Source organism: Brachypodium distachyon, chromosome 1, assembly GCF_000005505.3.
Source record: "Brachypodium distachyon strain Bd21 chromosome 1, Brachypodium_distachyon_v3.0, whole genome shotgun sequence".
NCBI classification, from domain to species: Eukaryota; Viridiplantae; Streptophyta; class Magnoliopsida; order Poales; family Poaceae; genus Brachypodium; species Brachypodium distachyon.
This window is the reverse complement of record NC_016131.3, coordinates 70,259,157-70,287,134: the sequence shown is the minus strand read 5'-3', so window position 1 is coordinate 70,287,134 and position 27,978 is coordinate 70,259,157. Positions and strand designations below refer to the sequence as shown.

Here is a 27,978-nt window from a genome sequence, read left to right as displayed (position 1 = left end):
GCCTTTTTCTAGCCCGGCCCAAACGTTTGGAATCGTATCGTATCGTATCGTCGTCGTGGACCTCGTGGCTGGGTGATCGAAGAGTTGAGAGTTGACTGGCCTGCAACGGACCAGTGGTTGGATCGGCCGTGCTCTGCCTCTGCTGCTGCGGCCCGGAGCTGTAGCTTGCTAGCCGACGGCCGGAGAGGATGAGGGTGGTGGTGACGGGCGCGACGGGGTACCTGGGCGGGCGCCTGTGCGCGGCGCTGGCGGGCGCGGGCCACGCCGTGCGCGCGTTCGTTCGCCGGACCAGCGACGCCTCCGGCCTGCCGGCCGGCGCCGAGCTGGCCTACGGTGAAGTCGGCGACGTGGATTCACTCGCCGCCGCCTTCGACGGCTGCGACGCCGTGTTCCACGTCGCCGCCGTCGTCGAGCCCTGGCTCCCCGACCCCTCGGTCTTCGCTACCGTACGTGTGCCTTGTTTGGAAGGTGTTCCGTTCCATTTTTATTTTCATGCACATTTTCTGCTGGGGATTAGAGGTTGCTGTAGAGGTTTGTGGTTCCCTAGTGAACACCGTTCCAAAATCAACAGCGAGTCATGCTTGTTCAGTTGTTTGATTCAGCATGGATCTGTTGTTTGAGGCTTTGAGCATCATAATTCTTTTGTCAACTGCCTTGGGGGTAAAATTTGGCCAACATAACAAGAATTAAGAAGAAACCAAGCTGGCAGAAATTAGCAAGTCATGTGAATTGGCATTGCGATAACAAGGCAAACTAGTTGAAACTAGAAAGTTAATTTGATTGTGAAGTTAAGAGACAAGAAACGGAACATCTAAATTGAAGTCAGTGTGTGAAACCAGAAGGCATATTAAACATCTGCGTTTTGTGCTGTGATTAACAGGTCAATGTGGGAGGACTGGAGAATGTGTTGAAGGCAGCCAAGAGAACACCCACAGTAAAGAAGATAATATATACGTCGTCGTTCTTCGCAGTTGGGCCAACAGATGGTTATGTTGCAGATGAGACACAGGTAAAATTGTATCATTGAACTGCAGTGTATATATTTTCAAAGTTTGCTGTTGTTAGCTAGCACATTGGTTTGCGAGCACACAGATAGATTGTTACTTGATTGCATTGAGCTGCAAGGGTAGAATTTTCTATTGTGGTCAAATCTTGAAATCTAATTGTTCTGGTCACTGACCGTCTTTCCAAGAAAAATGCTACTCGGCTAGTAAATTTTGATATAGTAACACTCAGTTGACTGCTACTCTGCTGTAGTAAAATTTGAATACCCCAGCGGAGTGATTGTATCATCTCCATTTACGCAGAGCTTTTGCACAAATGCTGCAAACTGTAACACAGCTAAACTATCCTAAATTGCAGATGCATCAAGGGAAAACATTTTGCACGGAGTATGAGAAATCAAAGGTTCTTGCAGATAGAATTGCACTGCAGGCAGCAGCAGAGGGGGTGCCAATAACCATCGTTTACCCAGGAGTTATCTATGGTCCTGGAAAACTTACAACCGGAAACCTTGTTTCCCGCATTGTATGAAAAAGTTCTCACCTACGAACATGTCATATACAGTTATTTATTGTGTATTTGTGCATGATCATAAAACACGGGTAGTCATGAGCAGAAAATTTTAACCTCTTAGTGCTTCTTGCAGTTAATTGAAAGGTTTAATGGCCGTCTACCTGGTTATATTGGAGATGGGTATGATCGAGAATCATTTTGCCATGTCGATGATGTTGTTAGTGGGCACGTAGCAGCTATGGAGAAGGGCAGAGTGGGCGAAAGATATCTCCTCACTGGAGAAAACATGTCATTCATGCAGATTTTCAATATGGCTGCCAATATCACAAATACAAAGGCTCCCTCATTTCACGTACCACTCTGGTTGATTGAAATTTACGGGTGGATTTCAGTTTTCATTTCTTGCATCACTGGAAAGCTCCCACTTATCAGTTACCCTGTATGTTATGTGTTCTCAATTCTAAGTATTTAACTTAACTTAATGTCTGCACATAGTTGATGCTTAGCTTGTTCATCCTCTGAATTGCAGACAGTGCATGTTCTTAGACATCAATGGGCATATGCATGTGACAAAGCCAAGAGAGAGCTGGGCTACAGTCCGAGAAACTTAACAGAAGGTTTATCTGAGATGCTTCTATGGCTCAAGGATGACAAACTGATCAAATTTTAGTGGTTTACCTATTTTTTCTGTACTTCTGTTACATTCTACATTTCACGTGCACACGATGTCTTTGATGTACTAGCATCTTCAGTTTGTATATACTTTGGTATGGTATAGCACACTGTTCTATGAAGAAGTTGAGATGTACTCCGTAACAACTTACTGTAACACATTCAGGCTCTTTGGAGCCTGAAATTTCGAAAGAAAATGAAAATAATATTTAGAAGCCAGTAGTATACATTCATATTAACATGTACTCCATATATATTTTTTTCAGATCTTTTTAGAACTTATAAATATGATTTGCATTCTTTTTTAAATCAGGCTCCAAGGAGCAGCCTGAACTCTAAAAGCAGTTTACATACTATGGAACTGTTATTTTGAAATGAATGATTCTATGAAGTAATTGCTTTAGACTGCTATTGACCCAACAATATGAACTCTATCGCAATCCATGCTTCGTTTCGGACACTGCCTTCCAAATACAGTACAGTACCTTATTGAAGTTGTGCAGTGCTAAATTAGGTCTTATAACAAAAATGCTGAGCCAAAGGACATACACCAACGTGAGCAATTCATGCAATATTTAGCCATTTGATAGACCGAAGTGCTGAAAAATTGATGTACAATTACAGAATGGAATACTCAACTGAGTTCTTTCCATGGTGACTACATGTAGAATATGGAAGTATAAAACTTCTCCTTTCAAAGAGCTCCGCTTGCCTCCTCGGTCAACTAAATCAATCAGAAAGGTCCAATTCTAGAAGGTCATGCTAATTCTTGCAGCAATTTCTCCAGTGCATCAGAAACAAGGGGAATGTGGAGGCAATCTTGACCATCAGAGTGCTTTCTGATCTTGACCAGATCATGATCTTTGAACTCTGTCAGGTGTGAGTTCAATGTCACTTGACTGCTTACCAGGAAGCGCTCACGACACTTTGTATACAAGCTGCTGACAGGCATACCTGAAAAACAAGGCAAATGAAGTTTAGTATGCAAACATGAGAACTAAACACAATAACAAGTTTATAATTAGAAAACACGAGTTTGCACTGTTTTTCTGAAAGAGAAAGAAAATGCAACAGACTTGCCTTCCTCTTTTTCATTTGCCAATTGATATTCAGCAAGAACTCTAAAGACACTTTGTGCATTTGGTGTCAGACTTTGAAGAACAACAAGGGCAGTTTTTGTGGTTTGTGCATGACCACCACTAGCAAGTATCAACGGGTAGAAAACTCCTTCAACTTTGTAAGGCGCAAATGTTGGGACATGGTACCAGCTCCATTTAAACTGTGTATGCACCATCTTCTTGTCCCACACTACAGTCAGTCAGTGAGTCAGTATTGTCCAGTTTAGGATGCATTAAGCAATGAAGAAATTATGGAAGAAGGATGCTAAAGGTGCCAGGAACGTACATAAAGGTGCATTGACATGATCTACTGATGCAACAATATGGACTTGTGGGCAGCAAGAAACTTGTGCTAGACACTGCTGTGATTCAGCATCACGCAAAGCGGGTCCATCAATATTGTGAATAAGAAGGCACACATGATCATCTCCTTCAGATGCTTGGTTATTTAGAAATGAGATAATGTCATCTATTGATTGGGAGGCAAATGATTGTGGTTGGGACTTTGTTCCTGACTTGTGTTTCCGATTAAGCTTTGTTTGCTCCCAAAATAATTCAGCTATTGTTACCATGACCTGAAAAGGCAACAGAATAAGACAGAAATAATGTTTACTTTCTAAGAGTCTTGGTGTACAAATCTATAAAGTACTACGTATATGTTAGAACTAAATAGAAGCATTTCTTAATTCATGACTTATGGCATCAAATGTGTTCATTTTGTTTTCGTAGTTTATCATCGCAGTGCAATCAATTTCAATGGACGAAAGTTACAGAAATTTTGGACCAGCACACCTCATTATGCATGGACGACATACAGAGCACACAGATTAAAAAAAAATCTTGTGTCTGCTTTATTTAAGTGTTTCATGTACTTTTGTTTCACAGACCTATTAGGTGACAAGGGTAAAGGCTTAAAGCCAATTCTACCATTGATCAAGGAAAATTAAGCTTGGATAATCAACATTGCTACTCAATTGACGCAATGACACATTCAATGTTTAGTTTGTTTTTCTATAACTACTGCAAGTTCCCCGCAACTCATGATACATGTGACATGTCTTGGCTAATTTTGACTGACTGACTTCAAAGGTAAAATCCTTCTAAATTTTTTGAGTCGTCTCTAAACTCTTTTCTACCAGATTCCAACTGATTTAAACAGGAGCGCAACAAAAGCAAGCCAGTCTACAGGCAAGAGGTCAGTAGTTGGCATTAGGACATACTTGCTTCAAGTTGATGGACGGAAGATAGCCATTGATCACCATGACCGTGAAATCAGTCAAGGTCGTCGAAGCAAAATCCTCCAACAACAGCTTCTTAGATCCAAAGCCATACATCAAGAGGCTAAAACCACACCTATAGCAGAACGCGACATTAATCATCCATTTCAATCTGCATTAGCATCAATCCAAGCAGAAACGAAGAGTTTATGATGCCATCACGTTTAGTACCACCGGAACAAACCTAAGCTCGAAAAGCCAGTTGCGGTATTGGTCCTTGTAGCTTTTCGTGAGGGCATCGACCTCCTTCTCATGCTTCGGGGGTATCTCAGCAAGGGATGCTCGCAACACCTGCGCAGATATCAAATTAGTACTCCAAGGGGCGCAAGAAGTGGCCCCAAGGGTTCCAATGTGAGGTGTATTGCTAAACCTGCTCGTCGACGATGTTGAGATCGGAGAGTTTGCCAGCGGCAGCGCGGGCGCGCTTCTTGCCGGAGGGCTCCTTCTCCTTGGCGAGGAAATAGCTCCTGGACAAACCCGCCTCCTCCTCCTCGTCCTCAGAGCCGGAGCTAGCCACCGCGTGGAAGCCTCTCGAGGCCATAGGATTTTCGGCCACCGCCGCCGCAAAGATGGAAGACGGGAGGAGGCAGAGGCGGTTAACCTGTCAAAATGCTCGGTGTTTATTGCAGTTCCGCGCCTCGTTAGAGCAACTCCAGCAGATGCCCTATATCTCATCCCCCAAATCTCATATATTGGGATCCCCTATCCCATTTGCCTCCCCCAAATCCCAACTCTCTTCGGCAGATTCCCCAAATACCATCCCCTATAATTCATTTGTCTATATAATATTCATATCTTCCAACCGATTTTCTAAACTTCAATATTTCAAATGAGTTTATTTGAAATCGTATATTTGAACGCATATAATTAAAATAAAAATGTTTTATTTTTTGGATCTCTTGTTGTTTGGTCTCACCGGAGGAGTAACAATTTCATTTGGAATTGGTTGCTCTCCAAATGGCTGTAATTTTGAGTGTCATCCCAAACTTCATCAACGACGACGTGCTCACTCAATAAACTGGTATACATACCCATTGTATCATCTTGAGAATCCATCACAACACTCTGTAATTTCAGAAATGGTATACAAATATCAATCTATTTGTACAGAATTTTACTCAATTTGCAATGTCATATGGAAGAATGAAAAAAAATCCAGTGCATTCCCAATCCAGCCGCACCATCTCCTTCTCCCAATCCCTGCCCGAGCACCATCTTCCCCTCTGCTCCTCCTCTGGACAGCAGCGCCACCAGCCTCACCTACCCCTGCCCCTCCCCTCCGCTCCTCCTCCCTCCACCGCGCCCTTCCCTTCCCTCCCCCGCGCCCCTCCCCTGCGGCCCTGCGGCCCTTCCCTCTCCAGCGCCGGCCCATTCCCATGCCCAGCGCAGCCAGCGACCCCTCCTACTTCGGCAAGCCCACGCCATGCCCAGCCCCAGGGCCGCCGGCCACCTGCGCCCCTGCCCCCGCGCCGCTCCCTCCTCCCCAATTCCCATGCTCAGCGCCGCCATCCACCTGCGCCGCTTCCCTCCTCCCCCGCGCCCCTTCTTCCTTCCCCATACGCACTGCGCCGTCACCCGTCAGCCCAGTGCCCCGGCGCCCCTGGCCTTGCCGTGGCCACCCCGTGCCCGTCCCTCTCCCCTACCGAGTCTCCTCCCGTTCCTCTCAGATCTGGGCCGCCATTCACTCGGGCGAAGCAAGAAGAACAGGAAGAAGGAGACGATGGCGAAGACGCGTACCTGGAGGAGAGGAGGATTACGCGGGAAGGAGGCTTCACCGTCGGCGGTTGAGGGATGGGGGATCCCGACCTCGATCCTTCAGATGAGGGATCCCGAGCGAGACATCGGGGACGCCTCCATATGGGGAACGGGATAGGGCTTCTCCTGGAGAGCGTTTTTGGGCCGAAATCCCCCAAATATAGCTATTGGGGGCCTGATGGGGCTTCTCCTGGAGTTGCTCTTACCTCTTTCCGCGGGAAATGGCCCCTCCTCTGAACTGGGCCGACCCACATCTCACAAAAAGGGTTAGGTGCACGGCTGGCCAACGGGCCGGCCCCGCTTGGATGCCAGTAATCTTACACGCCTGTAAACAGGTTACCGGTGCATCTCACCGAGTGACCGAGGACCAACAAAAGCAGAGTATTCCTTTACAATTGCAAACTGCTGTTGGATACACAAGTGACATCAGAACTTGCTTCATGTATCCTGGAATTCTGAGCAGAAGCTCAGATCTAAACGGGATATGAAATAGCAGCGAGAGGAATTGATGTGCAGAGGAGAATGGGGACAGGGCGCACCAGAACGAGTCGGAATTCTTGACCTGGTCCCAGACTGTGGTGCGGCCGGAGATGGCCAGGAGCTTGCGGGATTGGTGGACGAGGAGGTCGCAGGTGTTCGCTCGCGGTGTCGGCACCTCGGCGGTACGATATCCAAGGAGCAGGTGATACAAAAAACAGCTATATCTTCATTGAAAATCATCATCTTTGATGGACTTAACTTAAGACATCAATCTTTGGATGGCAATTTGTATCCTCTTATCATCAAACCGAGTGCAAATAACAGTTTCTCTTACTTCATCTACATACCTACTCAGTCAAAAGAGACATCATTCATGTAGCGTATTTGTAAATTTGCATGTCTAGTATTTTGGCAGTGTAATAAGTCCCTTGTTTGGGCATCAGAAAATCTGTAGTTATAAGATGCGCAACTTTCACGTCAATAAAAAAATCAGTCAAAGAAAACTGGGACTTGAACACACGATGTAAGTTACATAGAAGCAAGGATCATGTATGTGCATCATTAATTTGATGTACAATCTGCTCTTACATAGAGGGCGTTTGGTCTCGATGATCTTTGAAATAACCACACAAGTCAGGATGCAGAAGATACAAGCTTGTAGGATAATAAACACAAGAGGAGAAAGCTTAGTGGCATTTAATCGAACAGAATGAGCGCACACCAGTTAAGCATATCGGAAAAAATGGATCGCACATTGATCCATGTAGGAAGTACTGACAGGTCATAGCCACATTTTTGTCCAGCAATGAAAGATAACAAAATACAGTATAGCAATAATCGACATGCAGGATATGATTCACATGTTTCTCAAAAATGCCAAACATGCACACATATTCTAAGATTGATTCATCACAACTTAAACGGATATTGCACATAGTTCAAATTTTAGTTTAGTTCATAAGTGATACAACCACATCAAGAATCTAATAAATCATAACAGAAATTTGATTCAAGTATTGCCATAAGATGGCTTCAAAATACACCTTCGGTAGCCAAGCAAAAACCAAGGGGTTGGCCCACCGTGTGTAGGATAGAACTCAAAGAACTTCTTGCCGCTATCTAACTCGGGATTGCTCTACAGTGGAGTTTCCTCCGCTGCAAAACATACCAACAAGGGAGGGTTCTTAATGTACTCAACAAGTCTTACGGTATTCATTCATTTTAATTTGGTTCCATAGCATGCTCTGGAAGGAATGCGCTCCAACTCTTTCTTCGAGGGAATGACAGGTTCGGTTTTGACAACGTAATCCATGAGGGAAGGACTTGGTGAGCAAATAAGTATGAATTTCTTGGAGGTTGAAGGCATGAAAGAGGAAGGTGAGCAAGAGATAGTATCTAGGCATGCTGTGTTACATTTTCTTTTTTCCTTTTGAAATTTTGCCCAAGATTCAACCCCACAAAAGTCGTAAGCTTGGGGATCTCATTTTCATATATAGGGTTTTCTATTTTTAGTTTCTCTATTGGTGTCGTTGTACAAAGTTATCTCATGTGGCAACTTAATGGTGATCAGGCTTGAGCATCAAAGGATCAACCAAAGAAGGAAAGAGCATGGAAAGTCCACTTTTTTTTTTTTTAATTTCTTGGAAGAAAAAATCCACTTGTTGAAAGATATGCTACAGACCCTCACTATAGTTGTTTTTATCACCAATGTTAAGTAGACACTTATGCCTTGTGTTAGTTGTTTGACATTCTTAAGGATTGAGATATATGTGAAACCACATGAGGGGAGGGGAGAAGGCGAAGTGAGATTGGGTTTGTGTACTGGGCTTACCTTTTCAAGACTTCCTACTTTTCCAAATGCGATCACATCCCTTCAAGTTTGTACCTCAAAAAAGAAAAATCACGCCAACAGAAACATATACAAATGTGTTTCAAGGGAACTGCCCCAAACCATGCAGCAGCCCAGCTAGCAATCTCAAATCTTTGTGAATAACAAAGGATCCCATAGATGGACAGTTCTTCAGCTGGCTATGATTTTTAGTAATTGCAATGTCAAATTTTCAAAAAGCTCTACAAAAAGATTTCAATTTCTTCTCAATAAAAAGTTTCAGAAAGAGGAAGAATGGATCGATTACCGTATAATTGAGTAATCGGATTCCAATGTATGCCCTTTTGCATACGAGAGTTGCTAAAGCCTAAAAAGGGAACATCTACCTACTGAACATTCGTTAGGCACACTTAGGGAGTACGGACACCTTAATCAGAACATGGGCATTTTGCTCTTCCAAGAGATAATTTTTTTAGCAATAGAAAGTTAGAAACCAGTTAGTTGTAGAAATGGTTTGTTTCAACAATTGCAATGTGAATAAAAGAGACGAAATATCTATTACACTCAACTTTGGGTTAAGACATAGTATAATACACCCAGTCTAAAAAAAGAGTTATTATCGAGCTTGCATCCTGCACTAATGCAACCATTCATCTATCCGCTATATGGATTTCTACATGAAGGAAATCATGAGCGAATAAAACTAATGTGCCTTGCATGATTTTTAGATTACTTCGAAGGTTCTTGACAAGAGTGAAATAAACAAGATAGCAAACAATATCCAGTGTTGACCTTTTCCTACACTCAGATAGTCAGATATCAAGTCAGAATAGGATAGCATGACGAAATTGAGATATGCTTCAATCTGATTGCAATCTGTGGATCATTTATGTGGCATATATATGTATATATTTGAGAGGAGATATATTAGTTATAAATGGAAGCGTACATTCATTGTGCACCAAAATTTCATTGATGGTTCACTACGAAGTGCCAACCAATGCATGATAGAATTCGGTGTGCTCTAGGGAGGACTGTAGTGACCACAGTAGGGTTCGACTCTAAAATAAGGGTTATGGGCCAAATGAATAGTTCCTGAGGTCAACGTAACTATTTTAACATGTTCTTTGAAGGAATCTATGTATATATTGTACAATGGTTATTGTGCATGCACTATTTACATACCATGAATATAGAGTTTAATAAGTACTGTAATGACAACATCGAAATCACAACAGCACACAATTAAAACTAGGCACATAAACCTAGATATTTTCATTCATTAGTGTCGGTTAGAGTAACTAATGGCACACTAAAGATTAGCGATTATGTTGATATTAAATATAAAATTACAATTATTTCTATCTCTGAATTTAATGTTGCATATCGAATCCAGATTGCTAGACATTATTGTCTAATTAATCGGCTATATCTGAAAACTTAGATTTCCTACACTGCCGTCTATAAATACTCCGATCCAATACTCAACCTCTCCACACAATCCCTCTTTAGAGTTCATACCATTTGTTGTGTTTTACACACTCCCTATAGTTCACAAATCACAATGGATCCAAGAGAAAACCAGGAGTGGACCTCCTACGAGGTCGAGGAAGCAAGATCAATCATAGCTAGGCTCAATAGCAACAACTGCAGCTACCATGGCAACAATCATGACAAGAACAAGAAGCACAACATCATGCTTGAGCTTCAAGCAAAGTTTCCTTGGAAGACCATAAAGCAGGTAAAGGACTTGTACCTTGATCTTGTCGTGGAGATGCATATGATGCAATGTCAGCAGAAAGAGTATGGTTGTGTCGATGGAAAGCATGTCAACATCTGCACTTTTCATGGCCATGTGAAAAAGAACTTTGGGGTACCAGAGGAGCAGGAGGTATCCATGGACCACAAGGATTTTTCATTTGGTTTCACATCTGGACATGTGGGAATCATGGAGACAATGAAGGAGGTGCCGATGTTGGGGGAGAACAAGATGCCCATCCATCAACCGGTGGTTGCACCATGTGCCAGAAGGTTTTGGACAACGGATGAACACAGGTTATTGATTACCTATCCTTCTAGTTTATCAAGATTTTTTTGTTCTTCATTATTCTTTTGGGGATGTCAAGTGTATTCTCTACACGAGTATATTAATTAAGTATGATATATATGTTGATTGTTAGATGGGGAATTTGGTTTTTGTTGTCACTTTTCTGCAACATATATGGAAAAATGGCATTTGTATTTATGGAAAATTATCAACATTCTTATATTCTTTCTCTTTTTTTCTTGTCAAGTTTTTGTGGAATGTCCTAAATAAAATGATAGCATGGTAGTAATAAACTTTCAATTATAATAAATTTAAGATTATGAGTGCAAGTAAGGTCATGTCATTGTTATCAATATGACTATGAAATGTTTTTTTCGTCAATTTTTTTTTGAAATGTTTACTCATATAGAATCTTTTGCTACCATATCTTAAATGGGGAGTCAACGAGAAACATTTAGTTGTAAAATTAATAGATATGTCTACAACATTTCTAGATGTAATTTATTTAAATTTTCTACTTTCCTAACTATTCCATGTAAATTACACCCAATTTCTTTGAGAGAGGATGTGTGGTTCTCTTTTTTTTTTGCGAAGGTGTGGTTTGCTTCTATACATCTAGAAAAAAAATAACTGTACAATACTACTTGTTTCAATCAACAATAAAAATCTAACTAGTTCATCTTGAACCTTGTTACTGTAGGCTCTTTCTCCAAGGGTTGAATGCTTGTGGCCGTGGAAAATGGAGGAACATATCCATGAACTTCGTCACCACCAAGACTCCGGCCCAGATTGCAAGCCACGCACAGAAGTACTTCAAGAGGATAGAGGGCAAAGGATCAGGGACGCAGCGCTATAGCATCCATGATGTAGAGCTCGGCAATAATGACCCATGGAAGACAGAGGACAGCTCTAGGCCTACCAAGCGCTCTTGTATGTCGATGCCGACAAGTTCTTTTCTACAGGTTCCATCAACGTCGTTCGTCACTATGGACAATATGGCTCAATTCAAGTTTCCTTCCTTAAAGAAGACGACACAACTGGTGCAAAGTGAGAAGCATATGATGGACTCTGTGGCAGATCCATGGAGGAGCTAGGGAACTTTGTTCCTACTAGCGAACAAAGATGGACTTAACTTGTGAACCAATATATGAAAATGATGTGTTAGATGGTATGGTTCAGGGCCCGCGAAAGATGGTAACTTTTCAAACAAAATGTGGCTCAAGTAGTGTGAAGAATCAGTACAAATATCATTTATTAGATAATAAGGTTGTATGAACATTACAAGTGAGATTTCTTTGTGACCAATACCATTATGCATGTTTTACTATAGTATACAACCAATGCCTTACTTATTTGACTAAATGCATTACAACAAGCCTGAATCTTTGAAGCACAAGGCATAGTATTGTATTTCGATGATTGAACTGCCGTCTTGATTTGTCTTCGTCTGTGCTTATTTTCTTCTATTGATAAATAGTTCTCTTCCACTAATTAATTTTCCTTGAGCCACGTCATGCTAGTCGCCACCAATTGCACCCGTGGCCATAGACAAGTATCCCATAGCCTGTCCTATTAGGCCTTCTTTTCCTCCGTGCAATAAGGGTGGACATGAATTGACTAAGTTGGCTAACTGCCTATTTATTCTGTTACAATCTCGCAAAAAAGAAGAAGAAAATGCGTTTACAGCCCTCCTTTGTGCCCGCTCCTCCGTTACCCTTCCTCCACCTTCCACCAGTTATCCCTGTCCTATGTCACACATGACCCGTCAGTTTGACTAACAACTGTAAATTGCCAATCTTATGACCATAATGGTATGTGAACAAATCGGAGGAGGGGGAGCGAAGTGCGCTCATGTGTAACAATGATATATCCAGGTTCAGCCCCCATGGAGTGTTCCTTACGCCTTGATTTTCCTTATTGATCTAGAGAAGAGTTAGACTTACAAGGGTATGTTTACAATGGCTAGATTGTATCTAGCATCAAAGAGTACCATTTCTCTACCTAGTTCGGCAATTTAAGGTTAGTGCTTAGGTTGAGAAACCGTACCCTCTTGAGTCAAGTTTCATTTGTGTGTTGACTAGCCCGTGTTCTAGAAGAAGAAAAATAAAAACCCACCAAAATATTTGTTTTTGTTTTCTAGTTTTTTTTTGTCAGCAGGTATTATTGGAAGATAGGAATCGAACCACAACAAGGACCGAAATAAGGAAAGATTTTCACCAATTGGAGAAAGATTATTCACGCTCAAATGGTGAAACCGTAAAAGTAATTTCCACCCTAGCTTAATTCTAAGCTTCGGGAGGTTACCACCTCCCATACTCTGTTTGAACAAATGATGTTTTTCCCTTTTCGTAATTTGCCCAAGCAAAGGTTATTTTCATATATAGTTTTTTTTCTTTCTGTTTTTAGTTTCTCTCTTGGTGTCGTTGCACAATCTTATCTTACGTAACAACTAAATGGCGAGCAGATACGAGCATCAAAGGATCAACCAAACTCTCTTGGTGTCGTTGCACAATCTTATCTTATGTAGCAACTAAATGGCGAGTAGATACGAGCATCAAAGGATCAATCAACGAGGAAAGAGCGTGGAAGGTCCACTTATTGAAAGTTATGCTCGAGACCCTACGTTTAGTTGTTTTATCATCAATTTTAAGTAGAAACTATATCTTGTTTGTGTTGTTTGACATTCTTAAGGCGTGAGATATAGGTTTAACTGTGAGAAGGGAGGGGAGGGAAGAGGCTGACACAATGTTGGGTTTGGTTGCTGGGCTTGCCTTTTGAAGCCTTTCCACTTTCCTAGATGCGATCGCAACCCTCCAAGTTTGTACCGAAACAACAAACAACCACAACAAATCAAAACGGCTGAAATGTGTTTCGAAGTAGCTGCCCTGGAACCGAGTGGCAAGCCCAGTTAGCGATCTCAAATCTTTGTCAATAACAAAATAACAAAGGAGCTAACCTGGAAGGCCACTTCTTTGTCTGGCTATGACTTTTAGTAATGGCATGAACAAGTTTTCAAGAAGTTGTAAAAAAGGTTTCAAATTCTTCTCAATAAAAGAGTACCAAAGGGAGAATGGATTATTTGCCGTATAGTTGAGTAGCCTTATTCCTATGTATGCCCAGCGGAGCCAGAAAAACCAAGTATTGGGTTCACTCCATTGTAACCATGGGGTTCACATGTAGTTTCTAGTCCAAATTCTATTGAAATTGACAATCTTTACTGGGTTCATCTGAACCCAATAGCTATACTGCAGCTCCGCCATTGCCCGACAGTTGTGTGTAATAGCTCTTTTGCTCAGATGGCAATTGTTAAAAGGGAAAATCAGTAGGTACACTTAGGGAGCAGGTGCATCTTAATTAGAAAATGGACATTTTATTCTTCCAAGGGATGATTTATTTTTAGCAGTGGAAACCAGTTGGTTATAGAGATGGTAAAGATTTTTCCTTTTGCAGCTTAGCCGGTAATCCATGATTTTCTTGTTTCTACAAACAATGGCTGCCCAGGAGCGGTGTCAAGCTGACTACAACTTTTGCGCCTTAGCTGCCGGTTAAATAATGCATTAGAATGTCAAAGTAAAATGACCCATGCATGGTATATTATCAGAATGCTGAAGAATTAAATATATACTCAACAAAGACGGTATGATGAACATAGTATTCTGGATCGAGAATCGCTCACCAAAGGCAGCAAGGAAGAAGTATGATGTCTCTGGTAAGCATGCTTTCTACTTATCCAACCTGCCTGACAAGGTGAAAACTATAAGCATATAAAAATAACTGGCTCGCTGTAATAAGTATTTAAACAAGAGCTATGCCGTTCAACCAGTTTAGTCCAAGATGATATCAGCGACACCATGTGGCACAATCTTTTGTGCTTTGATTGCCTTCTGTTAATGTAGCAGCACATTTTGATTTGTCATGGTGCATCCTTTACTCAAAGCCCAATAATCACCATTGACCATCTCAAGCTCTAAAACAATAATAAAGGTATTGTTATATTATTAAAACGATGCCAGATGAAGACTCCACATTCACACGAAAAGGCCCGAAAAACCCCCGCATCAACCAGGAAAATAAGAAGACAAGAGGTTTAAATTGCTCATTTTGGTGCGTTATAATTATGCAGATTAATCATGCATGTCTATTAGATTATTAGAGTTGTTACAACTGCATAAGATATACAGCTATATTTTCGATCAAAAGCATTAAAACTTGTATAACAAATGCAACTCTGTGTTCACTATAAGCTTATGCTTGTAATAGGAAGAACACAACGAAATTTCAAGTCGGACTTCATAATTCATCAGATCCCTGGTTTGTGTGTGAACAAACTAGGCTACAAAAGATTAACGAAGTACCTAATGGCATGGATAAGTTGTCCATAGAGAAGCATAGCAAAGTCCGCACAATATAGTGGAAGCAGAAAGGATGCTGGATTGCTGGAACACCAGTCATTCCTTTCAAACATGCATCCGTATCAGTTGATTGTGCTGCCCACAATAGTATGACACTGATCACGGTCGCCTCATCTACCATGTTATCATTCTACAGAATTATAAGAAAACTTGCTGTTAATAAATAGTTTATAGAACACCTGAAAAAATTACAGCACATACAATGATAAAAAGTAAATCCCACAGCTTGCCTTTCATGTATCTTGATAGCCTCATCCTATTTCAATCCGTGTCCACAATGACGATAACGCCACATGAGGTAGTTCTTTCAACATCATCACCATTGGCAGGAGCACCTCAGCACCATTCACTGCAATAGTACCATTACAAGTTAAGCTCATATTTGAAGCACATTGTGTATCTCTGAAGGTCCAGAGGTGCCTCTTTTGTTTCTGTATTTTTCTTTTGTGGTTTTGTTTTTGTACTTTATACGATGGGTCGAATGAAGGCACCAAGATAACAAAAGTTATAAAAAAAGAGTAACAAATTCTGCTCAGGCTAGCAATTTAGAAGCCATGACACGAAATGCAACCACCAGAGTCATGTGAACCAGGCCCGTATTCGTATGGCACGCATGTGCCGCATGAGCACCCGCACAGGGCCCCAAAATATTAGGGAGCCCCATGTGATACTCATTCCTTAATTTGTGCATGTTAATTAGTATTTTCATTGATAATGCTAAGAAGTAAGAACTAATATTGAGCTGCAGCCCTTTTATTCTCCATTTCTGTTGTTTTACTTCAATATTGTTATTGTAAAAGTTCATCATGCTTGAAAATTCTTTCGCCGATAATGAAAAGTTTCTAAGCCGGCTAATTCTTTCATAATGGTACAATTGTTGCATATAGGACATTGTTAAACATTCCAGCGTCCATGAAAATAAGCTTAAGTATATTGAAACTCTTAAAAGTCTCCACTTGTGTTCTGTTCTATACTCAGTCCGATTCAATTGAAAATTTATATATCATTAAAAAAGACTAATTGTGAAGATAAATTATTCCAAAGAGTATAAAGATCATATCATTCGGGTAAAGTTGGGACACTACTTTACAAACGTGTTTCTAAGTGGTGCTTAGAAAAACAATTATATCAATGCTCCATGCGACACATAATCGTGTGGACTGAATTTCAATATTTTGCACACGGCCTCCAAAATTTCAGGAATCACACTGATGTGAAATCGATCTATGAATACAAATTAACAAACAATGACCAGCTGCTAAGTAGCTTGGCAACTATACCACTAGCTTTTCTATTTCTCCATAAATCTGTATAGAGGTTACAGCTTGGAATTCCCATTTCCAATAAAGTAAACCAAAAACTCCAGAATGAGAGTGGATTTTGTGCACATGGTACTTGCACATCTAAAAAAATAATGCACAAGTTTGTTACAGTTATGAGAACTGGAGATAATGGTATATTCATGGCTTGATCTGTAACCAAACAGAAGGTGTCTGTCACAAATTAAACATATCAATCATTCTTATTCTCATGGCCTAATCTGATGTGAGGCCCTGGCTACATTGTTTATGGCGTAATATAGCCTTACTTTATTTTCTGAAATGAACATGAGTATGACACTACAGCCCCAAAGAAACACTCTCCATACAAGATGAGTTCGAACGAGACAATAATCTGTGAAATATACATACCTTCTTAGTTCTTACACAGCTTCAATACAACTTTGTCCTGAAGGCTTCACCAAGTCTTCCCTGTCAATCATCATCCTCACTCTCTTTGCATCCTCCACCATTCCAGCGTTTGCATATATGTTTGACATCGTAACAAAATTCCCTGGGTTTTCTGGCTCTGCTTGAACCAGCTGCTCAAATGCAATTTGTGCAAATTCTACATTGTCATGCATCCTACTTGCAGATAGTAAAGCACCCCATACAATTGCATTCGGTCTCTCTGGCATTTGACCGGTGAACTCCACGGCCTCCTCAAATCTCCCAGCACGTGCAAGCAAATCCACAATGCAGGCACACTGCTCCATGGATGGGGTGAGACCAATGCCTGCAACGAAGCGCTGAAATATTGCAAGACCTTCATCAACCAAGCCACAATGGCAACATGCCATGAGCACAGTTGTGAATGTCAACGAGTCTGGTTTCATCCCAAAATGCACCATCATATCTTGAAACTCAAGTGCCCTCTCTCCATGCCCGTTCTTCGCAAAGGCCCCGATCATTACATTCCAAGACACAACATCCTTCCCTTCAATCTCCAAGAACACCTTCTCCGCATCCCTAACATGCCCAGCACGTGAGTACATGCTCAACAATGCGTTCCACAAAATAGGCTTTGAACCACCACTGTGGATTCTCATGATATACCCGTGGACCTGCCTGCCAGACTCCAGATCACAAGCCCCAAGCACAGCCACAGCCGTGCGGGCATTCCCTCGAACACCGTGAGAGCGCATGTCCCTGAAGCAATCCCACGCCTCTCCTCCCCTCCCGGCAGTAGCAAAGCCCCCAATCATAGCATTCCAGGACACCACGTCCTCCCCGTCACTGAAACCAAACACCCTCTTGGCAGCTACCACTTTCCCATGCTTCGCATACAAGGCAACCAGAGCGGGGCCAGCCGAGGCGTAGAAGGCCAGCATCGGCACGTTCTTAACGCCGAAGGCGTGGGCGGCGCGGGCTGGGAGAAAGGACGACGCGCGGCGGCAGCAAGATACGAGGCAGGAGAGGAGCTCGACGTCGGGGGAGACTGCGGAGGAGGCGAAGAGGGACATGGCTTCCAGGGCGCGGCCATGGCGGGAGAGCGCGGAGAGGATGCAGGTGTAGGACGCCGTGGAGGGGTAGGGGATTAGGGAGAAGGCGCGGAGGGAGGAGGGGAGGAGGCCGGAGAGGGAATAGGCAGAGATGAGAGCGTTGGACACCGGGAGCGATGAAGGGAGGACGCCGAGCTTGGTGGCCGCGGCGTGGAGAGCGGAGACGGTTACGGCGGCGCCTCCATGGGAAGAGGAAGATGTGGCGGCGGAGAGTATGATGCGCGGGAGGGATTGATGGTCGAAGGTGAGGGCGTGGTGGTCGCCGGCGGCGGGAGCCGAGGTCGAGCACGCGGTGCGTTCGAGCATCGGGAGTTTTGGCAATAGCCAACTCGCCTCCGGTCGGATCAAAGTTAAATAAGCAGCACAATTTTTTCTCGACGAATAATGCGTACTCCGTAGTAATATTGTTTTGTTTTTCGGTTTTGCTCTTTTACATCTAGCTGTTTTTCAATTGGTCAACACTCAGATTCTTGTCCGTTCGATTTTCTGCAAGTCGCACTCATCTTGATGTCATCCAGTTCGGGTTCGTAAGATGTTGTCGGGTTCTGGACCCGCTTGGCTTTTGTGTATGTGGTTTTTGTCCTGTCATTTTTTTAGTTCGCTCTTCTTCTCCAGGGTGTGGTGAGTCACCAACCCACACAGACGCGCGTGCAGAGAGAGAAGCTGAGACTCGGGGTCATGGAGGAGACACCCATCGAACGTCCCCACCTTGTTCGGCGAGATCCGACCGTCGCCACACCGCCCACTCTCCTCCGGCTCCTTGCCCCACCGGTGCCGCTCCTGGAAGCTTGCCGACAGCGGCCGCTTCCGCCTTCCAGTGAGCATCCTCCTCTTCTTCTATGGAGGTCTGTTGCACGTAGAGACAGAAGCATGGCTCGCTGCCGGGTTTGTCTTTGGTGCATGTCTATCCTATGTTTTTGTTTGCACCAGTGACTGATTTTTGGGGTTACTGCGTGTATTTGGTTCACTTACCGTCGCTTCGATTACTCGCGAATTTGGCAGCCAATGATTTGGATATTGGTAGGGATTTTGAGCAGTGATGGTGGAGAAGCAGCTTCAGTGTGGTACGGCCGTTGCCGAGTGAGGTATTCTTCAGTTATTTGTTCTTGGTCCATGATGGTAGTATTACATCTTTGCCTCTGTTGTCGCTATCAGTTTTGGTTCAGACCATTTATCCCTATTGTTTTTTGGATTACAACCTAAGAAGCTCCATGAATGATGATATAATAGTGTCCTGAACCTTTACACGAGAATACAATCAAGAATTGGACAATTTATTGTTGCATTTTGTCAACACCCAATCTAATGGAGGGATGTGTCTGTCTTTCAGGCTTGAGTCAGGGCTGTTGCTGCTGCATTTCCCCTTGCTCCACAGTAGCAGATACAGCCCACCAATCACAAACACTAAGCCCAGCACACTGCATTTGCATTTTACACATACATAAAGCTCAGGTGCTAAATCTGAATCTTGTGTTTTCTCGGGAGACAAAGTGGGTTTCCGGTGGTATATCCTTATAATTTTGTCTTATTGTTCTCATTCTTTGTCGAGTTCTTGTCATTTACTTCTTCAATAGTCTTGTTAGTCTATGTATAAGTCTGCTATTGTCTTCGTTTCAGTCTTCATTTTCTTAGCCTTCCATCAGTGAGTAATTAGTCTTCCATTTATCATTTCCTTATTGTCTTGTCATCCATTTATCATTTTTTCTCAGTTTGAACTACTAGTATTTTATCATTTATCAGTCATTTATCATTTATGCATTATCGGTCCTTTAAGATTACTAGTCTTTATATATGCATTATCAGTCCTTTATGTAGTATCAATTAGTCTTAGTTGTCTTTAAGATTATCAGTCTTGTTAGTCTTCCTAAGTATATCTCTGTCTTGTCCACAAATAAAAACTTTAGTCTAGTCATGTCATTTTCAGTACCTCAAACTCAAATAATTATTCTCTCAGTCTTTGTCATATCATTCTTTCTTTTTAGGTTCATTATCAGTATTTTTTTCCTAAGTATTTCTTAGTCTCGATTTCAGAACATTATAGCCTTTAATTTATTCATGCTTCTGTCTCATTTTCAATTATTAGTTTTGTTTCTTTTACTAGTCTTAGTCCTGTAATTGTTAGTCTTGTCTTTATATTTAATCATGTAATTTTTAGTCTTGTCTTTGCATTTATTCTTGTAAATATCTGTTGCTGCCCTTGTGTTCTTCAGTTCTGCAATTATAGGGGGGGGGGGGGGGCATCAACAGATATGATTTCCATATCAGAGCACAATGCACGTGAAGAAAGAGAAGGAGAGTTTAAGAGAGGTGGATTTTTTTTTTTCAGAAGCTTTTACCTTGGCACCATCAAGATGTTGATCCTAGCTGCTCTTCTTCCTCCTGAATATTTTTTCTGAAACTGTTGTGTTTTTTTATCTCTTCTCCACTTCGAGATCGATCTTTTTGCTACTGTGTTGTTTTCTTTAGTTCAAATAGATGCAAGAAAGTCTCCTTTCTTGCTGGGCTATCATGGCTGGTGGCTGTATATGTATATGCATGGCTTTTTTTTCTTCATCTTTTTTGTTGTGCGGGGCTGTTTTTAAAGGGACGCAGAATAGTATTGTTCTAAGTTAAGCTTAATCAAACTCGACTGAATTCATATAATATGACACAGAATAACCTTGATGGCTTTGTTATTTGTATTCACGCTGGTGCCCACGCAGTGCGCCAGTGCTAGCAGCGCCCATCTTTCATAGGAATATTTGTGAAATAACCAACGGAATGCTATCTTTGCTCCCTAGCTTCCGTGAACGCTTTCAAAGTCTAAAACTGCAACCATCACATAACTAAAGTGTCACTCACGAAACTAAACGTTCGTTTCCTAACCTTCTGACGCGACAGGTAAAGTTGTCACCCGTCAAGGATGAAGATAAAAAAATAACCCGACGGTGTCACTCTGTAGAATTTAATGGTATCATTGCATAAAGCATTTCTCTCTATTTCTAAGAAGGATAAGCAAGAAAAAGACGAACATTCGCTCCGAAGGACTATTGCTCGTTATAAATTCCCTTTTACGATATGCGGATAGAATGCGGAGGTACAGTCTTTCCGTGGGAGGAGAAGAAAAACGTGCGGCCTTGGAACACGGGTTGCGGCTTTCCGCAACCGACCGAAACATAGCCGGCCCATCAAGGAACCGGTAGCCCACCACAACTCGTCCTCCTTTCCACACGCGGCGATCTCCTCCCTTGCCGCAGGCTGGCACGGTGGCACCACCGCCTCTTTCGCTGCCTACTCCGGCGAATATTCCCGCGTGCCTTCTTCCATCTCCTTCGCCTTCCTGCCCAAGCCAACCGCCCGACCCGTCAAAGCAAAGCAAGCAGCCCGAAATTTTGACCTCATCCAATAGAAGGTCGCCGCAAAGGCCTCTCCGGCGGGCCCGGCGATGCTGCGGCGCGGCCTCCTCCCCGCATCCCTCCGCCATGTCCGCCACTTCCACCGCCGCCTCCGGCCCCGCCTCCTCTCCTCCAACCCCACCCCGCCTTCTCCGTCCTCAACCTCCTCCACCCTCTCCCACCTCCCCGTCGCGGCCCCTACCCCGCCGCACCACCTCGCGCCCCACCGCGACGGGGGGACGCGCCGCATCTCCCCGCTTCTCGCGCTCTCCGCGCTCTCCGTCGCCACCGCCGCCGGGACGCTCTACCTATCCACCGACAACATCGAGGAGACCCTAGAGAGGTCCAGGGCGTCCGCGGCGCGCGTCGTGGAGCGGATGCAGCACACGTGGACGGCGGGCGGGGTGCTATGCAAGTCGCTCATGTCCGTCCTGTCGTCCGCCAACCACGAGGTGCGGTCCGGGTTCGAGATGCGGGTCGCCGCGCTGCTCGCCGACATCACGGCCGCCAGCGCCGCTCGACGCGCGGCCATCGTGTCCGCGGGCGGCGGCGCCGTCGTCGACTGGCTGCTCGACAGCATCATGCGGGGCCCCACGCAGGCAGAGGCGTCACGGGCGCTCGCGAACCTGTTGTCTGACCCATGGGTCGCGCCTGCCGTGCTGGGCCGGCCGAGAGCCGTGCCCTGCCTCCTCCAATTTATCTTCTCTTACCAGCCCAAGCGCGGCAAGAAGGTGATAACATTTTAGGATTGCTTGATTTGCCTGATTGTCCCAAATGTAGTTTTGATAGAAGCTTGCATTCAATGTAAGTTGTAAATTGTCGATTTAATGTAGCCTCGTTAACCACATCGTGTGAGGTCAGGTTAGGATACAAAACTTTACAATTTCTCTCATACACCTTGACCATCAATTGATATGTTGTAGTCATTTTTTTGTGATAAAATCCTGCATCCAATGTCTGTAGCTAGGAATCAGGTCGTCATATGCTACATTGCAGGATTCAGATGTTGCATTGATCTGTTGCATAATTAGGATGTTGATTTCATATGCATATCTGGTTGTATGGCAATAGATCTGTATTTTGTGCTGAATTCAAACTAAAATTAGCTGCATAACTTTGCCATTTTCATGGATCATCAAGACCTAGGATTAGGAGTTAGGACTAGGAGTTCTGTATTTGGCTTCATGATCTCCCATCTCCCCACTCTACATGGGAAGATTTTTATTTATTGACAGCGCATTTTTGTCAGCTTACTCCATCTTCTTCTCTAATTGCGATTCATGTCTTGAAATCTTGATGAACATTTTAATTTGTAGAACAAAGCAGTCTATAGTTTTAAAATTATGTAGCTTTGACAATTTTCTTAGACTTTATGAGTTGTTTATACCTAATATGTGGCTCTTTTGTTGAGACAGAACTCCAGATACTCTTCATTCGATGGTTCGGGCCATTCTAAAGGAAGGAGCATGCTTGTTGCTGCACTTATGGATATTATCACATCCAACTGTGACAACGCAGATTATTCGTCGTTTCATCCTTTGTTGCCTGCAGATGCTGATACAAGAGATATTGCAGCAGCCATTGAAGTCATTGAGCAAGGGGGCATGCATTTTGATGACCATGAGGACGATAGCAGTGATGATGGTGACAGAGGATTAAAAGGGATAGGGATTAAGGTGCTTGGTGGGACTACTATATTGGGATTCTCCAGAGAAAATGACTCACTAAAGATGGGCAACTCAGGTGATGATATTCTGAAAGTTGCACAAAATAGTAGAATGGGAGATTCCCAGGGTAGTAGAGAATCGGTAATGCAAGAGTACAATACGGATTCTCCAGACATTGAGAGATTAAGTTCTCCTGCTACCCCAGGCCTTTGGGATGATTTACAGAGAGAGCATGTAGCTGTACCTTTTGCTACCTGGGCTCTTGCTAATTGGGCTATAGCTTCAGATCTAAATCGTACTCGTATTCAAGAACTTGATAGTGACGGGCATGCGGTTACAACTGCACTGAAAGCTCCTGAAAGAACTGTGAAGTGGCATGGAGCCTTGGTGGCTCGATCTCTTCTGGAAGACAAGAACTTGACTTTAGCTCCTTCTGTCCCAGATTGGTCCTCAAGCCTTATTTTGACAGCTTCTCAGGCTACTGAGAATGGCGACATGTCATTGGCCCAAATGTCACTGTCAACTTTCCTATTATCCATGATTCGATGCAATGAGTCAAAGTTTGTTATAAGGCAGAAGGGTCTTCATCTTCTTCGGAGTATTGCGAAGAAAATAGAAAATGGTCAGAGTAGTATGAAAGAATCATTAGCTGTCGCCCTGAGTTCACTCTATTCTGGTGAAGTTCCTTTGTCACTTGAAGAAGCTCAAAGATGGTCTGGTATTCTTCTTCGCTGGCTCTTTGATAAATCTGTATCCGACACAACACATCTTACATCTGTAAAAATCCTTTCATCGATACTTGAGGATTATGGGCCAGCTTCTGTACCCATTTCTCAGGGATGGTTAACTCTCGTGCTTTCTGAGATTCTTGGAGACAATAAGACACAAAATTTGAAAGGAACTGCTCCGCCTCAACCAGATCGAGTGAAGGTTGGAATTCGTGTAATATTTACTGCAAATATATTTTGAATGCGTGTCTCCGTAGCAGATATATTAACCAATGTATAGTTGTACAACACAGCATAAAATAGATAGGTAATAGGGCTGGACAAATGAACTGTAGATAATGAATTACACCCAGATGCTCAAGTTGAAAATTTATGGTGTCTATGTCGCTCATAAAACATAATATGGTATTTCATTTGTTCATAGTAAGTTAGATTTGTCACAACCCGTAAGCATTGGGCACATAGCAACAATGTTTGAAAGCAGTTCTGTTGTGAATTTGGCCATGTTCTTTGAAGACACTACAGAATGCTTTACAGCACAGTAGTTGTTTAGGGTAGCCTGGTAGGTTATCCTGTTGTGCTCATGGAGAAGTTCTATACATTATATATTTGATTGCTGACTTTTGGAATACAGGCATTTGATTGCAGCAACAGTTCTTATTTATAGTTCTATCAGCCTATTCAGTTTACCTGATGCACTTGTTTTTACTTAAAAATTAAAATTTACTGACTTTGAATAATGTATGAGTGGATGAGTTCCTATCGTCCTAGTGCAACAGTTTCTTTCGTAATCTTGGTCTACCTCCTGTTGTCCTAATACAAATTTTATTTTTGGCAGAATCAAGTTGATTATCATAATGCTTACACTGCAACTCAGGTCTTGAATCAATTAGCTACTGCTGTTGTTAAATTAGCCAGCATTCAACCAGACTATGATTCTGGATCTAGTGACAAAGTGTCCCTTTCCGATTTTCTCTCTCTTGAACCATTTGCCACAGCTCTAAAGAATCTGAGCAAAAAGAGCCCACCCAAGTTTGATGCTGTTGACTCGGCGTTAGCTACGCTTAAGGGAATAAAAGCACTAGCAGAGCTTTGTTCTGAGGATGTTACGTGCCAAAAGAGAATAGCCGATTTAGGAGTTCTTCCCTTGTTGAAACATATCCTTGTTGCTGATGATTATGAGAAACTTGCTGCAATTGAAGCATATGATGCATCACGAATACGTGAAGTGCAAGACAAGAATATGTCTGCTTCTAATGATTCCTCTACTACTGCTACCACTGATCCCCATAGTGTACGAGTTCCTCCGGCAGCGCATATTCGAAGGCATGCTGGGCGGCTGCTTACCATTCTCTCCCTCTTACCCAATTCAAAGAAGGAAATCATTTCTGATGATATTTGGTGCAAGTGGCTTGAGGAATGTGCAAGTGGACGAGTTTCTTGCAATGATATAAAATTAAAAAGTTACTGCAGATTAACTCTGTTAAATGTGTTCTGCTCTGAGAATCCAAATACAAGAAATGCTTCTGGTGAATATCCTGATTCAGAAAGTGAGTATAAAAGAAAGTGTCCTCAGTTTGGAGATGCGTTGTTCTTGCTTAATCCAGAGTTGCCTCTTGAGGTTCATTTGGATAACCGTGGTCATGCGATTTCAAGAGATAATAGTAAGGATGATGATGACTGTATTGAAGATAGTGGATCTGAAACTGCAAGCTCTATAGATGGTCCAGATGTTTCAAGATGTGCCTCTTCTTCGGTCGATGTTGTGTTTGTCCATGGCCTTCGTGGTGGTCCATTCAACTCATGGCGGATAGCTGATGACAAGTCATCAACTACCAAAGCTGGTCTTGTTGAAAGCATAGACGAAGATGCTGGGAAAGAGGGTACTTGTTGGCCAAGAGAATGGCTTTCATCAGATTTTCCTCAAGCTCGTTTTTTGACGGTCAAATACAAGGTTTGTTTTTAATTCTCTGATATTCTTTCATATTTGGAGATTTATATTGCTCCCTGTAATCATTCCTGCTGTTTAACAATTTGTGCTTTCCTGCTGATACCGTTCCTGTTCCTGTTTAAACGTTCCAAGATCTTCACCAGTTTCAAATGATTTATGCAGACAAATTTGACACAATGGACTGGAGCCAGCTTGCCCCTTCAGGTTAGTGTTCTGAAGAGTTGTTTAAGTTGTGCATGTTAGTGCAAATATTCCCTCCTTTCTGATATCTAGGCCTGGACCAATCTGTTTGTCTCACAATTTAAAGAAATTCTGGCTTTGCAGTGGCAAAATACAAAAGGAATCCATGTGATTCATACATTTTCTATAGAGATTGAGATCTTTTCATCATTTTAATTTGTTGTGCAGTGCAAATGTTTAAATTATTCTAGGATATAAGATTCTCTTATCTGGAATGATATGTAGGGTTGGAGATATTTTGATCTCTTTGTTTGATGGTTTGTTTTCTTGCTCAAATTGCTTTTATTGTGATCATATTTGTTGTATAGGAGGTGAGCTCTATGCTGTTGAGGAAGCTGGTGACTGCTGGGATTGGTAGTCGGCCTGTTGTGTTTGTGACTCATAGGTAAGGATGGTTGCTTCATTTAGAATGCTATTTACACATGGACTGGAAAATCTGTAACAGATGAAAGAACTGATCTCTTCCCCATTTTTGTACTTGCAGCATGGGAGGTTTGGTGGTTAAGCAGATGTTGCATCAAGCGAAGCTGAACAATTATGAAAATTTCCTGAATAATACGATTGGACTAGTATGTATTTGGTTGTTAATTCTTGTGATTATATCTGAGTTCTAACTCTGTTCATATGGCAGGTCTTTTACAGCTGTCCGCATTTTGGAAGTAAACTTGCAGACATGCCATGGCGTATGGGTTTGGTTTTTCGTCCAGCTCCTTCAGTACGTTCTTTATATGACAAACTTACCAACTGACTTTTTTCATCCGTGTATATTTTCTGACACTCATTCCCACAGATTGGCGAATTAAGAAGCGGGTCTCCAAGACTGGTCGAGTTAAATGACTTTGTGCGGCAGCGCCACAATAAAGGACTTCTTAATGTTCTTAGTTTTAGTGAGGTAAAGGAAAATGTTGTCATGGACTCATACTGCATGCTTTCACTCTCACAGTATGAAATTGTATGTGCGAACTCACCTAAACAAAAGTTATGTGTTAACTGGCTTCATTACAGACCCAGGTCACACCGATTGTTGAAGGTTATGGTGGTTGGGCACTTCGGATGGAGATAGTGCCAATTGAATCTGCATACCCAGGATATGGGGAACTCGTTGTAAGTATCCTACCAGCTGCATTATTCAGTGCAAACCATCACGACGGAACTTTTATACTTGCTTATACTATATTTGAACTAAAACCACGACAAGAATTATGGAATGGAGGGAGTAGTTTCTAATACCTAATTTTACTTTTAGATAATATGGAGAACACAGGGATTTATATGCTGTTCTATAGTTAACCTGATGGATAGTTCGGAGTTAGATCAGCATTTTATGTTCTGTTTATCTTGTATGTTCCTGTAATTTCCTCCAGATTATAGTACTGTGTTGTCTAGTTTCGTACTAAAAAAAACTGTTGTGCCAATTGATGCAACGTGCAAGTGATTAATCTTATATATTTGCAGGTTCTACCATCTACTGATCATATAAATTCATGTAAACCGGTGAACAAGAATGATCCTTCATATGCCGAGACTCTGGCATTCTTGGAGAAAAGCTTGAAATTGCGTGGCAAAAGGGCAGAGTCGTAGTCTTTGTTTTCCCCGCATGTCTAGCATGCCAATGGAGCCAGAATTTCCTCTGGCGGTATACAGGCTTTTGTTTTCTCACAGATTCTGGAGTCTTCTAGCCTTCTACTCCAACAGGCGGTTGATGATCTGGTGAAGAGATTTGGGCGGGCTGTGTTTTATGAAGCCTGCGCCCGATTATACACTACACGCTGTACATGCCGCGGATAATCTGTAAATAGATGCCCTCTTTTTGTTAGCTGAAATAGTCATCATCTGTACAGTATCTGGTCTCCAAACAGTAAGGAATTTTCCCTTTTGGAATTTCAGTAGCACATGCACTGCTGCATCATGTTTAAATCAACCTTTTGTCATGATGACAAATCCTTGCGTGCCCAGTGCCAATGTCGATTTTTTGGCTTCCTTTATTTTGTTCCTTCGTGTGGTTGAAACAATGGGTTCGAGTTCGACCGTTCGACGCGTATGACGCGTCTTTTTTTTCTTTTCTTGTCTGGAACTCTGGATGAAAGGAAGCT

The 27,978-nt window shown here is 42.5% G+C and overlaps 5 protein-coding genes and 1 long non-coding RNA gene across 10 annotated transcripts; 3 read left to right on the top strand and 3 right to left on the bottom strand.

The window, feature by feature from the left end:
* The first annotated feature begins 61 nt into the window (after positions 1 to 61).
* On the top strand, positions 62 to 2,420 carry LOC100829741 (putative dihydroflavonol 4-reductase). Its single transcript, XM_003558602.4, has 5 exons — positions 62 to 446; positions 881 to 1,009; positions 1,363 to 1,527; positions 1,649 to 1,954; positions 2,045 to 2,420. The coding sequence occupies exons 1-5, from the start codon at positions 189 to 191 to the stop codon at positions 2,183 to 2,185; spliced, it is 999 nt and encodes a 332-aa protein (XP_003558650.1). The 5' UTR covers positions 62 to 188; the 3' UTR covers positions 2,186 to 2,420.
* Positions 2,421 to 2,669: 249 nt separating this feature from the next.
* Positions 2,670 to 6,499, bottom strand: LOC100829429 (origin of replication complex subunit 2). Of its 3 annotated transcripts, none has more exons than XM_014897100.2 (8): positions 6,320 to 6,499; positions 5,614 to 5,647; positions 4,953 to 5,183; positions 4,767 to 4,873; positions 4,526 to 4,658; positions 3,592 to 3,880; positions 3,268 to 3,495; positions 2,670 to 3,141 (listed from the first exon to the last, which is right to left on the bottom strand). In XM_014897100.2, the coding sequence occupies exons 2-8, from the start codon at positions 5,623 to 5,625 to the stop codon at positions 2,945 to 2,947; spliced, it is 1,197 nt and encodes a 398-aa protein (XP_014752586.1). In that variant the 5' UTR covers positions 5,626 to 5,647; positions 6,320 to 6,499; the 3' UTR covers positions 2,670 to 2,944. The 3 variants fall into 3 exon arrangements, with proteins under 3 accessions (XP_014752586.1, XP_010229076.1, XP_010229075.1); XM_010230774.3 differs by having other exon boundaries at positions 5,499 to 5,647; positions 6,320 to 6,496; XM_010230773.3 differs by lacking the exon at positions 5,614 to 5,647 and having other exon boundaries at positions 6,320 to 6,495.
* A 3,897-nt stretch (positions 6,500 to 10,396) lies between these two features.
* LOC100829132 (protein REVEILLE 1) lies at positions 10,397 to 12,018 on the top strand. The gene is made up of 2 exons (XM_014897101.2): positions 10,397 to 10,700; positions 11,393 to 12,018. The coding sequence occupies exons 1-2, from the start codon at positions 10,420 to 10,422 to the stop codon at positions 11,784 to 11,786; spliced, it is 675 nt and encodes a 224-aa protein (XP_014752587.2). The 5' UTR covers positions 10,397 to 10,419; the 3' UTR covers positions 11,787 to 12,018.
* Positions 12,019 to 12,765: 747 nt separating this feature from the next.
* Positions 12,766 to 15,230, bottom strand: LOC100828830. Of its 2 annotated transcripts, none has more exons than XR_001405318.2 (3): positions 15,048 to 15,230; positions 14,513 to 14,659; positions 12,766 to 14,431 (listed from the first exon to the last, which is right to left on the bottom strand). It is a non-coding gene; the product is annotated as an uncharacterized LOC100828830 (long non-coding RNA). The 2 variants fall into 2 exon arrangements; XR_001405317.2 differs by having other exon boundaries at positions 12,766 to 14,427.
* A 98-nt stretch (positions 15,231 to 15,328) lies between these two features.
* On the bottom strand, positions 15,329 to 18,946 carry LOC106865388 (pentatricopeptide repeat-containing protein At4g33990). The gene is made up of 2 exons (XM_014896343.2): positions 16,796 to 18,946; positions 15,329 to 15,453 (listed from the first exon to the last, which is right to left on the bottom strand). The coding sequence occupies exon 1, from the start codon at positions 18,229 to 18,231 to the stop codon at positions 16,807 to 16,809; it is 1,425 nt and encodes a 474-aa protein (XP_014751829.1). The 5' UTR covers positions 18,232 to 18,946; the 3' UTR covers positions 15,329 to 15,453; positions 16,796 to 16,806.
* Positions 18,947 to 21,053: 2,107 nt separating this feature from the next.
* Positions 21,054 to 27,847, top strand: LOC100823344. Of its 2 annotated transcripts, XM_003561927.4 has the most exons (10): positions 21,061 to 22,030; positions 22,715 to 23,896; positions 24,533 to 25,648; positions 25,808 to 25,849; positions 26,194 to 26,270; positions 26,370 to 26,454; positions 26,517 to 26,600; positions 26,676 to 26,777; positions 26,891 to 26,989; positions 27,341 to 27,847. In XM_003561927.4, exons 1-10 carry the CDS (start codon positions 21,350 to 21,352, stop codon positions 27,464 to 27,466), a joined length of 3,594 nt encoding a protein of 1,197 aa, XP_003561975.1. In that variant the 5' UTR covers positions 21,061 to 21,349; the 3' UTR covers positions 27,467 to 27,847. The 2 variants fall into 2 exon arrangements, 1 of the variants encoding a protein (XP_003561975.1); XR_001405286.2 differs by lacking the exon at positions 27,341 to 27,847 and having other exon boundaries at positions 21,054 to 22,030; positions 26,517 to 26,568.
* Positions 27,848 to 27,978: the final 131 nt, after the last annotated feature.